We start from the raw sequence: 18081 nt of genomic DNA on the forward strand, positions 1-18081 counted from the left end.
ATCCATCCCCATCTGCTCCAGTTTACTGATTAGGGTTCCATGTGGTATCCTGTCAAAGGCCTTGGCAAGGTCCAGTCGAATCACTGTAAATCCATTACCCTTATCCAGTTCAGCCGTCACCGTGTTATAAAACATGAGCAAGTTACTGAGGCATGATCTACCCTTCACAAAACCATGTTGTCCCCCACAGAGTATCCCATTTTCATCTATCCAATCCTGTATTCTTCACGTGACTAATTTCTCCAAGACCTTGACAATGATTCCTGATATGCTAATCGGTCAGTAATTTACAATAGCAGTCTTGGAACCTCCTTTATGCAGTGGAACTATTTTCCCCTCTTTCCACCCCCTCAGGACTAACCCAGACCCGAGACTCAAATTAAATATAATGGTCAAGAGTACTGACAATTCTTTAGCTGCTTCACGTATGACACGAGGTGGTATACGATCCAATCCCACAGATGTATTGACATTGAGGTCAATGTCTCATTGTCATTGTCAATGTCACTACTCACCTCCACTTCATTCACCACAATTCCCATATAATCTATTGGTTCATTCGTTTCTGCAATGTCACCACCTGGATGATATTATTCTTGCAAAGTGCTCGCTCGGTAATTCAACTATATCAACTGATTCGGTTACCTCCCTACCATCGGCATTCTTTAAAATCATTCTGCCATATAAATTTTTTCTTTTACTTGCAACATATCGAAAAAACTGTTTTTCGATATGTTGCAAGTAAAAGAAAATTTAACCCATTTAACCCCTACTTGATTTATTATTCGGACTCTAGGTATACAGCCAGCCATTGCTTCATGCAAACACTTCTTAACTGCCTCCCATGCACTATCAACTTCTAGCCCTTGCAGTTGTACATGCCATTGCACTGAACCAATCAAACTCCTAAGCTTGTCATACTTACTTCATGTTCTTCATGTAAAGTGCTGATAGAGTTCTTGATAGAGAAAGCATCATGAGTTCTTCATGTAAAGTGCTGATAGAGCTGTTTAACTGAGTAAGCTCTATGCAAGCAGCGGCTATAGGAGTGCTAAACTTGCCTGTCAGTAAATTCGATGTGCCTTTGCCAAATTTGACTTTTTCTTTAAATCTGAGAAAAGTAGGAATAATATTGCTGTCACAGCATTGTTTTAGGAAGACTAACCTGTTCAATTTTCTGGCCAGTTTCAGTTTCAACTTACCAAACTGTCATGCTTTGTATACAACAACAACATCTTTGTGGAGAATCATCAATCTAATAGATAAGCTTAGGTGTTGAATATTATTCATAACTTACTTTAATAGTAATTAAGGGGATACAAATCCCTTGTTGTTCAACTGCCAGTAAGCAAACTTACTTTTTTGCTTATTGGCAGTTGAACAACAAGGGATTTGTATCCCCATAATTATTATTAAGGATGCCAGAAAAATAGCCGTTTGGCTTTCAATTTACTTTAATAGTATTAACAACATCAAACGATCTATTTCATAAAAAAAATGATGTTTATTAACTGGCTTATATTTCGCTGAAATTCAAATCAATATCTTCAGCGACAAAGTAGTATGTTATAGCTTATACTTGACAATGCATTAATTTGCCAAAAGTTTGAGAGATTTATCTTAAGATCAATTCCTGCATGCTGTAATACTTTTTTTTTTTTACAATAGAGGGTGCCAAATTAGGACTGTAGATCTTTTATCCATTACAGTTTGAATTGTTTCACTTATTCATTGTTGCAAAGAACTATAACATGCTGCTTTGTGCTCTGAAGATGCTGATTTGAAATTCGGTGAAATATAAGCCAATTAATAAACATCCTTTTTTTAAATAAAATAGTTCATTTGGTGTTGTTACCAATGCGTTAAAAGAAGTTATGAATAATGTTCACCACCTAAGCCTATTAGATTGTTTTCTGTGTGTTTTATGTGTATTATTACAATTTTAATATTGCATTCCTGAAGATGTCTCTGTGACAGAGATGAAATATCAGAATGATTAAACAACGCTGTTTAATTATTTCTCTTTGTGCTGTACCATTAAATTTTCTTATTATGCTGATCAGTTGATGCAATGGAAGTATTGTACTTCACCCTCTTTCCACCCTACCAACCCAGAGCTAAGACTTAAACATGTAGTCAAAGGCACTGCCAATTCCCTAGCACTTCCTTGTAAAACTCAAACTGGTATACCATCTAATCCTGTAGCCGTATTCACATCAAGATTCTGTAATATCCTATGTGCCTGCAGTTCACTATCTCTATTTCCATATAAGCCCCCCCCCCCCTTGTTACTGCAATAATACTCTCTACCTGGATGATATACTCTTGCAACGTGTGTTCACTTAGTAATTCATATATTTTGTCTGATTCAGTTACCTCCCTACCATCAATATGCAGTCAAAATTATTCTTCTATAAACTTTCTTCCTTTTACTCACAACATACAAACTCTTTGGGATTATCTTTGGCCCACATTGCTAATTTCCTCTCATACTATGATTTTGCCTTTCTTACCACACTGGTCACACTTCTGACCAGTGCTTTGTACTTATGTGCCTGCTGGTCACCTTTCTCTCTGAATTTCCTCTGCAGATTTTTCTTTCTTTCTTTCTTTCTTTCTTTTTTTCCTAGCTCCTGCTTAATGATGCCATTTAACTCCCACACTCTAAGTAATGCAGTCTGCTATTGCTTCCCTGAAATTTGGGATTTAACTTGTTATTGTAATGTCGTTTTTTTCTATTAATTTCTATTGTAATACTCCAATCACTTCCTTAATAAACTAATTTAATTTCCTTCTAAATATCAAGATTTTTATCTTACTTCAAAACTCCAATCAAATTCTTATCAGCTGCGCTCCTTCTATGATTTTCCATAGCCTATCCTAGAATTAGAATCGTGTGCAAAACTCAAACAAAGAGAATGCCTCAAGCTAGAGCCAATTTCTCCCTGATTGAAAATCTGGTATCAAATCCTTTTCGGAATTAAGAGAATTTATTTGTTTAGCTGCGCCATCTTAGTTCCTATACAAGATAGAATTTCTTGTCAGAGATATGATTCACAAATTATTACGATTTCCAAAACTATCAGAATTACTCAAGCCCTTACTAATTTACTCTTAACTGCAGTCATAACCGTTTCCTATCTTAAACTCCCGCACTTCTTACATATACAGGTTCTATAATTAAAGCAGGTGGTGCATTGACTTAAATGATCAGACATGTATTTTGGGTTAAAAGACAAAGAAATTTATTCATACTAAATACAATACATGTTAAACAAAACTTATACTAGTTGAAAGGTCCTTAAAATTAAATAAGCTAAACTAACACACACGATAAGGTTCACAATGAGTATTTCTCATCAGATGATATATATAACAAAATTTCAACCTGCCCATATCCCAATTACTTAATATAAATAAGTAGATTTAGTCTCACTTCCTCCTTATTTAACTTCAATACAATGTGACATAAAATTAACAATAATGCTTGAAACTTTACACTTCTAATACTAAAGATTTTTGTTAAAGGAATAGGTGCTAAAGTCCTAAATTCTGCTTTAACGAGTCCAATTTACAAATTTTACACACAATTGCTCACCCTGGCTTCAAGATATTATACAATAAGACATAAACTCTACTTTACCAGCCTGACGAATTCAATTAGACGATATTTCTCATTCTGTTCCTTTAGACTTTCTTCTGATCGCTTCCTTGTCTTTCGATTCCTTGTTCCTTGTCTTGGCCAGTCGATAATTCTTTGGACACGTGCTTCTTTCTAACCTTATGCTCAGGAACCCATAAGACGGAAATGTGCGCTTGGTGCTACTCGAAACCTGTTCGTCTCGTCACATGGAATGCTATGCTTGGACAAGCCCGCTACTTAGCCACATCTTTGCCGCCAAAAGTCACTTACTTGTTCCTGTCACATCGAAGCAACCCCATGGAAAACCGCAGGGGACAGCCAACACTCAAAACTTGAACGAGTTGAAAAATAACCACCAAAAAGAAGCCCTGAACTAGCATCGCTAAAACTTTTATAGGCGCCATGTCTGTTCTCCCTAATACGTCATTGATTTTGACGCCACCCAAATTTTGCACATTGCACCTTCTCTTCTCATTGTGTCTTCGTGAGGTTAGTTTACATGTGCCTTCGGTTCGTATCCCAATTTGTCTGCAGTCATGTTATTAATCGGGTTATGCTAAACTTTGACCTTCTTGTTACAAAGTCGCCTTTACAATACCATATTTTCTTGTCGTTATTTAAGGACCATTTACAATCTTATACATAAAATTTTTACATGAAAAGACTATTAATATTATATGTACAAAGATTCAACTATTATCTATTTACAAGTAATTTTTTTTTTTTTTGAAAGATGTTGCATCTCAGTTAACTCTCGAATGAAACACTGAAAGACAATTTAAGTGTTCATTCCAGATTTAACATTATGTCTAAACACAGATGCTAGGAACATTAGTTGCTTTAGAGAATACATTGTTGCCTAAAATTATTGGTATTAGTGAAACCTGGCTCTCAGAGTCGGATGTAGTAACTGGAATTGAGTATAAAGGATATAATACTTTTAGGAATGACAAATGATAGGAGAGGAGGGGGGGGGAAGTACTGTTAATGATATCAGATGACTTTCTCTCCTAACAAAGAGAAACAATGAAAGCAATAATGGTAATAATATCCCATGTAGCAGTGAGTTTAAAGCTATCTGGTGTGAAGTGGAAGCTAACAAGATGAAATATATGGTGGGGTGTTGCTTCAAAGACAGTTCATTTGCTGGGGGGTGAAGAAATGCATGGCCAAATTATTCTGCTCGGTACCGAACGAGTAATTATTATGGGTGATATTTGTTGTTTAATTCATATATTAAATTGGAAAGGGCCTGACAGGAGATCTTGAATTGTTTGCTAATGATGCAAAGATGGGCATGGTAATTAAAGAAGATACTGATATGCAGCATTTATAGGGCGATTTGAATAGGCTGGAAGTGTGGACAAGTGATAATAGCTATCAATTCAATATTAGTAAGTGCAAAGTTATGCACTTTAGAGATGAAAAATCCAACAGTATGTTATATTGGTGGGATTATGCTTGGAGTAACTGACAAGGCTAGAGATCTTGAAGTTATGGTGGATAGAAGCTCAATGGTCATGTAGCAAAAATTGCAAATACAACTCAGAAGACAATTGCAATGTTAAAATGAACATTGACATATAAGGATATGGAAGTCATTTTGCTACTTTACATGGCCTTGATATGACTGCACCTGGACTTCTGTGCACAGATTTGGTCTCCTGTGTTCCAGAGATATAATAAAACTGTTGAAAGGCTGTAAAGAGGTACAAAGATGATATCAAGATTTTGAAATGTAGATTGAGGATAGATTGAAAGTATGTGGACTGCAGACAGTAGTAGATGGGAGAAAGAGGGAAGATATGATATAGGTCTATAAACTTTTGGGAGGGTGTTATAGGATATCGGTTGATAAAATGTTTCATTATATGGAAAGTGGGGGAGTGGACAAGAGGGTATCTGTGGAACTTAAATTTGCATACAGTTAAGAAATGGGTGAGATCTAGATTTTTCTCTCACAGAACTGTGAGTGAGTGAGTGGCATAGTTTGCCTATTGAAATATTGAATGCTAGTGTAAATGGATTTAAAACAAGGTATGACAGCTAGTGTGTGTGTGTTGATACATTGTTCCCTGATGAGTCTTTGACTTTCTGGAGGTCTAATAATAATAGTAACAATAATGTATCAACACACACACTAGCTGTCATACCTTCTTTTAAATCCATTTACACTAGCATTCAATATTTCAACAGGCAAAGAAGGTTTTTGTCCTTCCAGAGTGGGGAAATGCACCGTGTTATTCCTTTCAAGTTGCACTTTCCACAGCCTTAATTTATCTTCAAATGATTTCACGTTTGAAAACAGGGAACTAAGAAGCTGGTTGGGGCCCCCTGCAGCTTGACGTTCAGCTCTGAGAGGTACTTGGTAATGTCCACCATGAACACCAGATCACAGCCACTTGCTATCACTGAGTTCCCTGACAGGTTTTCCCTTCATCTCCATGAACTGCTTGACTTCATCCTGCAGTTCGTAAAACCTCATGAGCATGCTCCCGCGATTCAGCTACCGCACTTCACCGTGATAAACAAGATCACCGTACTCAGACTCAAGATCTTCACTAACTACTTAAACTGGCGGCTGTTAAACCCTCTGCTTTTGATAAAATTTATGCATGACACTACTGTTGACATCGCATTGTTGAGCCGCAATGACTGTGCACAGAGACTTTCTTTAGTGTATGATGCAGTGGCATATAATGAAATCACTTGGATCAAGATTGAGACGATTCAGTTCTTTCTTGACAAATGCAATTAACCCTTGTTGCAAGCCAACCATGGCTGGAGCTCCATCTGTAGTAAGGCCACTTAACTTTTCAAATGTTAGCTCAAGTTTTTTCATTGATAAAACAAGTCCTCACCTCTTGTAGTGCCATGCATGGCTTCCAGCGACAACAGCTCCTCTCGCGTGTCAAACTCTGCAGTTATCCCATGAATGAAAATGGCCAGTTGAGCAGTATTTGTTATGCCCATTTTCTCGTCACAAGCCAGAGAGAAAAATTGGAAATCTCCTACAGAATCCTTCAATGTTTTTTCAATATCTTGTGCTAAATCAGTAATCTGATCTGAGGTGGTTCTCCAAGACAAACTAACACTCTAAAACAATTTTACTTTGTCTGGTGCTAACAACTCCGAAGTAGCCATGATGCACTCTTTCACAAATTCTCCCTCTACATGAGGCCTCATCTTCTTTGCGATTAGCTCGCTCACTACATAACTCATCTGAATAACGTTGTCTCTCTTGCAACGAGGCCTAGTGAAAGCAGCTTGTTGCAATTCCAAACTCCACTGAAGAGTATTGTTTTTATCCAGATGCATTTGGCCTCACAGTTCATTGAGTTTAGCATGTTTTGAGCTGTAACGATGATCCAGATTGACTTTTTTCATTACTGCGAATACATCACCACAAACTAGGCACACAGGTTTGCCTTTGACTTCAACAAAAAAATAATCATTTGTCCATTTCTCTTGGAAAGATCGACACTCTGCATCAACTTTTCTTTTCTTTGCAGTCGCCATTTGTAGGATGTCACACCACTTAAGTTTTAATAACTATCCAGTGTGTGTGTGTGTGTGTGTGTTGCTAGCGACGCGATTATTTTGTTTTGATCGCTGTTCTAATCCTGCATCTTGGATTTGGAACATATCCAACATTCGTACCATCGACTCTCGAGGTCTTATATGTGTCTATCCTGTCATGTACTTGTATGTGTCCTGTTTATCCTGTACTGGATGTTCCTTACTTGTCCCTCAAAATTTACATCATTATTATGATTCACTTAATATAAATTTATGTTGCTATGGAAAAAAAAGCTCCTAGATTTATTAAATTTTGAGTTCTACCTGTGGTTGCCTTGGAAGGGACAGACTAAATGATTTTGCGGGCCTTACACAGCCCACGGGCCGGACGTTCCCCACCCCTGGCTTAAACAGAATAAGAGAGGACAGATTAGTAAAACAAGTGTTTGACATGTGGATGGAAGAAAAAGACCAGTATCAATCCACAGACCGAGATCTGTGGATCTGTACAGTTTGCAGTGTCTTAAAAAACAGAATGTGTAAGATTTAACAATATTGGAGAACAAATTAAAATGGGGAAAAAAAAATTGTTGATAGCAAACTAATAATGATGTAAACTTAATCATGTAGCACTGACACATGTTTAAGTACGTTCATATATATGTATTTCCCTTGAGGATTATTATTATTATTTTGCGAGTCTTTGGACTACCCTCCAGGGAGTCCAAAGCCTCATCGAGGGAAAGCGTGCCAACAACATTGAATGATTCCCTTCCAACTACTAACTTCATTCAAACTTGCTTAACTTTTTGCGAGAAATTAGTAGCAGAGGCTCTACCAATCGGCCAACCTTTGCTTATCAAAAATAAAACTTTTGATTTTTTTTTATGGCATAACATTTTATTAAGCATATTTCTTTTAAAAAATGCATTATGAAATATTTTATGTAAAATGAATAAAGCACTGTTTTTTTAATTCATAATAATAGTAAATGTTTTTAATAGATATGTGAGAAAAATTAATCACAAATTGTTATAATATTAGAAATATGATACATCGACAGTATTGCTACACTGTTTGCAAACTCACTCACTTTCTGAAAATGTTAACTGTGGGAATTGAACTCCAATAAGAAATGAATTTTGCTAGCAGTCAGCTTTCTCAAAATCCATATGGTTCTAATCTGTTGCAGAAAGTGCTTTATAAAGTTATTTAATTCATTGAAATTTATTATATATATGTATATAACTGACTATTTCTTTTAACATTACTGCTGTTTCATTTCTAAATTCTGAGCTGTGTGAAGGAGCATCCATAAATTCAGTGAATCATTTGAGTATAGTGACACTGTTAATGTACCCACATAGAGAAACTTCCTCACATATTTTTTTTTGTAACTAATACACAAATGTTACCAGTTACCACAAACAAGGAGGAAACAATGTCATCACAGTTGTGTGTTAGTAAAAGGATATAAATTAATCAGTAACCTAACCTTGAATTGATTGATAGTCAGTTTACTTGTGCATGTGTGTTTTTTTTCTTTAGCTAGCTGATAATTATGAAGTTTATAACCATATGAGTTTATAATTGTATGAATGCTGGTTTATAACCAGCATTCATGTCCTGAATGTTGAAGAAACTTCTGGATGATATGAATAAGAGTAAACAAACATTACTTTTTCAAGGAATATAATTAATTACCATTGTATTTTTATATGTATACATATATTATACTTTATATATATATTTTTTTATATATTTTAGATAATACCATGTATAGTTAAGAGAGATGGAAGCAAAAATGGAGCAGGAATACTTGGTAAGTTAACAAGCTTGAAGGTTAGTTTTTTTAGAATCAAAGAGCTGTGTTTTTATACATTTTTCCACTAATTGTTATCCATAAAAGGTTTATTATAGCAGTTAAGAAACAGAAATTTCATAATGATAACCAGTCAACTTCTATGTCAAGTCAAAAAAAAAAGCAATAAAATGAATTAAAATTAAAGAACATTCACTTTTAATATGATCCCATATTTAACATGCATCATCTATTGCAACTATTAAGCGTCTTCTACTTATATGTGAATACAAAAAAGAAAAACGTAAATTGCCATCTATGAATCAGCCACCAAGGCATCATACATTTTTATTTTTTTGCTCAGATAGTTGATGGTAGGCAGGTCAGTGAAAAAATTAAAAGGAATATATAAACAGTGACTGGGAGTAGGTGATCAGGAAGTGGGCATCCTCTTCTAGTTGTTGTATCCACAAATAATGATTCAGTAAGTTATTGTGATTATACATAAATGTGTTGAGTAATCAGCCACATATAAATTATGACTTTCACTGAGCTATTTTTACATAAAATTCATATAGAAAGGCATAAGTTTTATTGATGATTCATAATGTTTTACAGTATAAAAAAACACCAAGAAAGGAAAATATATGTGTGTGTTTATTAAGCCCACTAATATTTTGCTGGTTTTTAACCTGCATCATTAGAGCACAATTAACTGATAAGCACTCAGCACTAAACTACATAATTGAGGAAAAGAATGTAAATTGTAACTGACAACAGAACTAATGTCCTTACATGGTGCCCTCTATTGGTTGGATAACCATAAAATTAATTTAGAAGCAGTCAGGCAATCAGGTCTTAGAATGATAGTGCTCCCAGATTTTTTTTTTTTTTATGTTGCTCCCACCCATGAAAGGTTATTTGTAAACTTATAGTACTGTAGGTGGGCTAAGAATTTTATTTTTATATTTTTATCAATTTGTGTGTGTGTGTGTGTGTGTGTGTGTGTAACTTTTATTTTTTATGTAGTTACTGGATGTTTAATAGAGACATAATATTTTAAATAGCAGCTTCATACATGTAAGAGAAAATTAAATAGAACTTATTACTCCTATATACGAGGTCTGAAAAGTTCTCGACCTTAACCATAGATGGCAACACTATCATCATGATTTTTTTTTTCTAAGTTGGTTCATCTGTCATAAGTATCCATGTGAAATTGCAAGTCATTCTATCAAGTAGTTTGTTTATACAGCTGCCTGAAGCAAAAGTGTTGTCTTTATCCCTTGAAATATAGATAAAATTGAGTATCGTGCAGTTATAAAATTCTTTGTAAAAGAAGGTTTAACACAAAAAGAAATTCAATCAAAGTTCATAAAAGTTTATGGGCACTCTTCTCCTTTGTTTTTGACAATTAAGAAATGGGCTGCCGAGTTTAAATGTGTCTGTTCCAGCCTTGTGATCCACGTGAAAGACGTCCAAAAAGTGTAACAACATGAGAAATCATTGATCAAGTGCACGATATGGTATTAGATGACCAGCAAGTCAAAGTGCGTGAAATTGCTGAGACTCTAGGCATTTCAAAAGAATGTGTAGGATATATTTTGCATGAAGAATTGCAAATGAAAAAGCTTTGCACAAGATGGGTGTTGTGGTTGCTCACAGCAGATCAAAAACGCACTCACATGAAAATCTCTGAACAGTGCTTACAGCATTTTAACAAGAATAAAACTGATAAAAGATAAAAAATTCAGTGTTGAGATAAATGCTGCAAAGGAAGTAGTTCCCACATAGTTAAGTTTTATTTATTTGTATGGGATTTCACCTGTTCCTCCACCATCCCTTAGGACTAGTTGAGCCCTCCTAATGAGGGATTAAGTATGTATTTTATGACTGTCAATCCACTTGTGTTCACGGGCTGGTTTGCCTGTTCTGAGGGATGAAAATTCCTCGCATCATGGACAGGAATCGAACCCAGTTCTTTCCAAGGCTTCGTCTATACTGACTGAGCTACGGAGGCTCTCACATAGTAAGTGAAACTATAGAACTTTTTGCTGAATGCTCACATTGTTTTGTATAGTATTTATCATTCCTCAGAAATAAATTTAAAGTGAGCATCAGAGAGATTGAAAAATAATTTTCTTTGAGGTGTTATTGCATAATTCTTAAATTGGTCATATAATTATCTCTTGTATTTAATCAGAATTTACCCAGCTTATGAAAAACCCAAAGTGACTTGAAAAAAGGTACTATACTAGGTTTGATCTTTAGAGCAAGATTTTTAGATTATCTCATTTTAGCCTGCTGACAGTACTAAATATAATATACGTTTACAACCTTTTGTAGATGGCATTCACATTTAAAAAATAAAAGTGAATGCCACCCCCACAAATTAACATAAAAAAGTAGATACTTTTCTTTTCACACTATAATTGCATATATTATTACACATAATCATATAACCTTATATATTTGTTTATATTCATGCCTGATGCTTATCAAACCTTAAACAGTTGATTCAGGTTTTTTACATAACATAATGCATACTATGCCACTGTATTATGTTTAAGATGCTCATATTCCTAATAACCTTCCTTCTCTGTAATCATTCTCTATGTGGTTGCTGCACAAACAACAACAGTTTGAATTAGTATCTCAGTTTATTGTTTTTCTGCTTTAATCCATTTTAGTATCATCTAGGCCAGCCTGGCTGGCCGAGTGGTTAGCATATCCACTCCCCAGCCAAAAGGCTGTGGGTTCAATGGATGTTTGTGATTGTTTGTGGAAATACTAGTGGTTGTGGTCGGCGATAGATGGCATTGGTGTAGTTGCAGTCAGTTGGTGGATTGTGAGTGGTGGAGACAGAGTTGTAGAGTGGATGCCCTCCCTCAGTGAGTCTTTGGACTCCCTGGAGTTGACAAATAATAATAATAATAATAAAAATTATTTTCTTGTTAAATTCCCTTCGTCATTTTGGTTCTGATTATACAATGTTCACTATCATTTATATTTTAAAGGGGCTCATTTGGAAGGACCATTTATCAACAGAGAAAAAAAAGGTGCACATCCAGTACAGTATATTAGGAATCTGGACTCTGAATTTCAGGCTGTATTAGAAGTTTATGGAAATCTTGATAATGTTGCTCTAGTGACACTAGCTCCTGAACTTGATAGCAATGGGAAGGTCATTAGTGAGCTTGTAAAAAGAGGTGTTGCTGTATCTTTAGGTAATAATTTTTATTTTAGTTAGTTATGAATAATACATTTACATTATTATTATAATGATACTATTAACAATTAACATCTAATATGTGTAATTAATTGTTAATAGGCTTTTGTTATATAAAACCTTTATCTACTACCCCTGATGATATATGTCTTACAATGCACAAAACTTGTCAGGTTTTAATTACTTATTTTTAATAAATTCCTTAATTATATTATAATACTCACAAATGCTTAGGATCCCTACACAATGCAATAAAAATCAAGGCTTAATTTTACATCAAGTATGGTCTACTTTCATCAACAATTTAACTGCCACAGACCTAGGATATAAGATGCGTGACACCACAGAATGTAATAGCAACAACTTGCTAATTGCTAGCAATTAGCAATTGCTGGTTCATACAATGACAAATTTATCATTTGTATTCTAGTTTATCAGTTATATTTAACAGTTGTGAAGTTATCAAAAACATCTAATATGTGTAATTAATTGTTAATAGGCTTTTGTTGCGTAAAACTTATGTGCCACTAACCCTGATGATGCAAGTCTTATGATGCATGAAACTTGTTGAGTTTCAATTATTTTTAACAAACTCCTTATTTATATTACAATTTATATTACTTCCCACAGAACTGCTTAACCACAGAAATCTACATGTACAACATGTGAGATTGTTAAATGGGTGTGTGGTTTGTAAATAGTATGGAGATTATTTGCAGAGAACTTTTGTTATCTTCTCTGTTTAATTTTGAATATAAGTGATGTGGATAGTTTTGCTGAGATCTTACAAGTTGGTTGCAGGGAGTGGGGGGAGGGTGACAGGATTGTAGGGATTGTAGTCATTGATTTAAAGGGAAAGTATTGCAGATTATTTATTTTCCTCTGGTGTTGTTTATACTGAGAAATTTATTATTTTGTTAATTTATGCAGCAAAAATTACAAGCATCATTTATATGTGAAGTCTATTTTTGCCATTCATGCACCATGACATGAGAAGGAATTTCATGGTGCAAACTTTGCTTGCTGTTACTTGTTATAAATATATTTTATTCTTTCTTAAAGGTTTCATAAATCACTAATTTTTTTCTGTTATTTGCAGAATTGAAAGATATGTGATGTTTCTTATCCAAACTTTCATTTCCTGCTTTGTCATATAATTAATCATATAATTAGTCAACCTAATTAATGGTAAATTTACATTTACCATTAATTAGGTTGATTTTTTTCCCAGATATTTCATTGGTATTCAGAATGCATTTATGCATTCTGAATACCAATAAAAATGCTTGTAGAAAGGGCATATTGCAGAAAGAGCATTCGTGAGAAAGTATTTTAGAGAGAGAGAGAGAGAAAGGGATTATCTGTTAGGTGGAGTGTTCACTTTGATTTTGTGACTTATAAAATGTAATAATGCCAGGATATTGTTAAAATTAAGAGAGAGAGAGAGAGAAAAGTGGGATTCTTTTTGTTTCAGGTAATAAGACAGCACTGTTTTGGCAACATTGAAATTCACTAGATTATCTTCCCCACTAGAGAATGATGAGGTGATCTGTTTAAGACATTGGTTATGGAAAAATCATGAAGCTCGAATCTTTTGAATACTACAAGGTTTCTTGAATGAGGAAAGGAATGTAGAGTACCCTCTCTTTAGTAAAACTATGGATACTTTGCTGAATCTGAGGTAAAAGAGAAAGGGTCAGTTTTGGATTTAAGGAAGAACGTGGATAAAAGTACAGACTTCTGGGGTACTCCAGCATTGACATTTGTGACAGTGCCAAATTATTATTATTATTATTCACATCACGTATACAAATTATGCATATTATACTATTCAACTTGTATAATTATGACAATATTTCACAATACAATTCAATGAACAGTACAATGTTACAAAATAAAATTCAAGTATTACTATCATATTCTGTTGGTACTAACACTTATTATGGCTATTATTTTATTAGTTAATAAAAAGTTTTCTCATATATGCAATTAGAATATAATATATTTCGAATGGTTTCAAAGTTATGATAAGTAATTGGTTTAGAGTAATGTAAGTTAGTTAATGCAAATATGTGTAACCAAGGGCCATAGCCATACTGATTACTAGAAAAGTAATTAGCTTAAAACAGACACTGAGAGTCTGGGGACCGCTCCCTTACCAGTTATAATAATGTACATGTTGATATTTTAATTCCTAATTGAATGAACCAATTTGTAAATCAATACCTTAATTGGTTATGATATATGAGTTATAATGATCTCTTATCATCATCATCATGAATCATGGGCTCACTGCCCGTTGATGTCTGATGCCTGTTTCACTATCTTCTTCCAACTTTCTTTGTCCAGTGCACAGTGTCGCAGTTTTTGTACACCCATTCCACACCAGTCTTTTATATCATCTATCCATTCTCTGTATGGTCTACCTCTTCTGTTTAAACCATCCAAAATACCAAACATAAATGTTTTTATCTTCCGGTCCTCACTCATTCTACAGATGTGTCCAAATAATTGCAGCTTCCTTTTTATAATCTTCTGCATTAGATTCTGTTTTGGTTGTATCTTCTGATAGAGCTCTTCATTGGTGATTTTCTGTACCCATCCTATTCTTAGAATCTTCCTGTAACAAGTTCTTTCAAATGACAAAATTCTTTTTCTTGATTCCTTATTTATTACCCACGTTTCAGATCCGTACAGTACACTGCTGAAGATGCATGTTTCCAATACTCTTAGTTTTGTTAGCAGACTGATCACTTTACTTTTCCAGATGTTATCCATGGCCTTCAGATTTGTTCTTCCCTTTGCAATCCTGATCTTTATTTCTTTTTTACAGTCCAAGTCATATGTCAGTTTACTTCCCAAATATGTGAATTGTTCTACATTTTCTATATCAGTTCCATCCACTTGTATCTTTTGTTTCATGTTCTTCTCACCAAATACCATTGTCTTTGTTTTTTCAAAGTTCATAACAAGTCCAAATCTCTTCCCTTCCTCATTTAACAATTTCAGTGTTTTTTGTAGTTCTCTTTCATCTTCTTCAATAATAACAATGTCATCTGCAAATCTCAGATTGTTAATTCTCATTCCGTGTACAGATATTCCTTTGGCATCTTCTTTCATTTTATCCATTGCTCTTTCTAAATGTGCAATGAAAATGCTTGGTGATATTGGGTCTCCCTGTCTAGTACCTCTGCTTGTTTTAAACCATTTCCCCAAATCATCATCTATTCTAATTGCTGCAACTGAATTCTGGCAAACATCTTTTAATATAGCTATTAGTTTTTTATCAATTCCATAGGATTCCAGAACTGCTAATGTCACTTTCTGGTCAATACTGTCAAATGCTTTCTGAAAGTCAACAAAGCAAGTATATATGTTTTTGTTTTTTCTCCTAGCTTTCTCTGCTATTAACCTCATTGTCAAAATCTGTTGAATTGTAGTTCTATCCTTCCTAAGTCCTACTTGCTTGTCTGCAAGGTATGCTTCTCAATCTTGTGTTCTCAATCTTTCTGTCAATATTATCATCATCACTTTACCGAAGTGACTTATCAAGGCAATTGTTCTATAATTTTTATATTCTAGCTTATTTCCTTTCTTGTATAATGTTACTAATATTGATTTCACCCACTCCTCTGGCATTTTCCCTTCTTTCCATACCATATTTCATAGTTGGTGCATTTTTTTGTAACCATACTTTCACCACCATATTTAATCATTTCTCCAGTAATGTTATCGTTACCAGGACTCTTGTTGTGTTTTAGCCATCCTATTGCTTTTTCTACCTCTCCTCTTAAAATGTCCATATCATGCTCATTACCTGGTGGTGATATCTGCTTCAATTCTTCAGTGAGTTTCCCAATGCTATCTGAATCTAGTTTTTCTTCATATAACTCACTACAGTATCTTGTCCACTGCTGTACAGTTTTTTCTTTATTCATCAATACTTTGCCCTTTTCATCTTTAATTGTGGTCTGTTTTGGTTGCCATTTTCTATTAATGGTTCTGATCATTTTGTATACCTCCCTTGTTTTATGCTCTCCATAGTACTGTTCTATATTTTTGCATTGGGCTTCTAACCATTTCATTTTATCCATTCTGACTGCTTTTTTCACCTCATTACACTTTCTTCTATATTGCTCTTCTATTTGTTCTGATGTATCCCTTCTTATCTTCAACATTCTTTTCTTCTGTACTAACTTCAGTGTTTCTTGTGTAATCCATTTCTTCTTGATTTTCTCTTCTTCTGGTACTGTTTCTTCAACTGCATCTTCTATCGCCTTCATTACTCTTTTCACTCTTAAATTCGAGTTTTTTTCTTTTATACTATATATTTAAATCTCTTATACTATACGTTTAAAATAATTGTCAACATTCTTTAATCCCATAAAGTAGTTTCTCAATCCTTTTCTGAATACATATTCTGAGGTTATAGATTTAATTTCATTCGGAAGTTTATTATAGCTGCTCGTCGCAATGTACTTGAAAGATTTATGGAAAATTTCTTTGTTAGCCTTAGGTACTTCCAACCTTAGGTACTTCGACTGCAGTGCAATCCATAGTCTACATTATATACCAAGAAACTTTCAGTGTTTCTTTTTACATATAACAGACAACCATAGAGATATTGTTTCTGAAATGGTAGAATATTATGAACGATATACAGATCATTAGTTGAATGTGCAAAGTCGGTAGTAGTTATGGCTCTAATTATTCTGTTTTGTATTCTTATTAATGGAAGCAGATTGTTATAATAGTCTTCTCCCCAACAGGTAATGTTATATGAAGTGAAGAATTTACCCAGGAATAGTATAAACATCTTAAGAATGCTGCATTTACAAATTTTTTAACATAATATATTCTGTTAATTATGAACCTAAACTTATTTGTTAAGAAAGTGGTGTGGGAGTTCCACTTCAAATTGCTATCGATATGGAGGCCCAAATACTTGACAGTTTTTGTTTTTTTGATTAAGCTACATTTACAATTTAGTTTCATGCCATTTTATAGTTATACTGTGATCTAATTTGTCTGTTAATGTAAAGTACATATATCTCATTTTGTCGGTATTAATGTTAAATCCGTTGTTGCTAAACCATATACTTAGTTTTAACATACATACATACATCTTCAAGGCCCACTCTTCCTAATTGGGTTGTGGGGGCAACAGCTGCAAGAGGAACTTCCAATGGTCACGATCCTCTGCCACCAAGCTCAGGTGTTCTGGTGGGATTCCCAAACGTGTCCACCCAAGGTTTTGGATATAATCTATCCAGCGAGTCCTTGGCCTTCCACGTGGCCTCCCACCCTCTGGCTTGGCAAAGAGGGCCTGCTGAGGGAGCCTCTCTTGTGGCATTCTGACCAGGTGCCCATACCAGCATAACTGTGATCTCTCAACACGGAGAAGCAGCGGTTGAGTATTGAGGGTTTCCCGAATTGCAGAGCTTCTGACTCTGTCGAGTTTTGTCAGCCCTGCAACCCCTCGAAGGAACCTCATTTTAGCCGTTTCGATTCGTGTCCGCATTCTTTCGGTCATTACCCAACTCTCATGACCATAGGTGAGGATGGGGACATAGACTGTATTGAAGACAGCCAGCTTTGCCTTCTGGCTTAACTCCCGCTTCAATACTACCGAACGGCCAAGCTCCCGCAATATTGAGCTTGCTAAGCCAATTCGAGTATCTAGCTCTATGTCCCATTTTCCATCATTCGTGAATATGGACCCAAGGTATTTAAACTTCTCCACCTATCTCATTGGGACTCCACTTACATGTAGAGTGCACTGGGATGGTTGTCTTGAGACCACAAATGTTTCAGTTTTGGCCACACTGATCTTCATCCCAGCATCTGCACAAACAGCTACAAACCTATCCAGGGTCCGCTGGAGGTCAT

At 34.8% G+C, this 18081-nt stretch overlaps 1 protein-coding gene across 2 annotated transcripts in view; it reads left to right on the forward strand.

The window, feature by feature from the left end:
* Positions 1-18081, forward strand: part of LOC150105735 (N-acetylglucosamine-6-phosphate deacetylase) — a 104440-nt gene that overhangs the window by 43776 nt on the left and 42583 nt on the right. For both annotated transcript variants that reach the window (XM_090395042.1, XM_090395043.1), the window contains exons 4-5: positions 8930-8984; positions 11981-12190. In XM_090395042.1, coding sequence (XP_090251168.1) covers positions 8930-8984; positions 11981-12190 — 265 coding nt within the window. The remainder of the gene's footprint in view (positions 1-8929; positions 8985-11980; positions 12191-18081) is intronic.

The sequence above is a fragment of the Typopeltis vanoorti genome, chromosome 6 (genome assembly GCF_054136105.1).
Source record: "Typopeltis vanoorti isolate ZY-2024b chromosome 6, IOZ_Tvanoo_1.0, whole genome shotgun sequence".
In the NCBI taxonomy this organism is placed as follows: domain Eukaryota; kingdom Metazoa; phylum Arthropoda; class Arachnida; order Uropygi; family Thelyphonidae; genus Typopeltis; species Typopeltis vanoorti.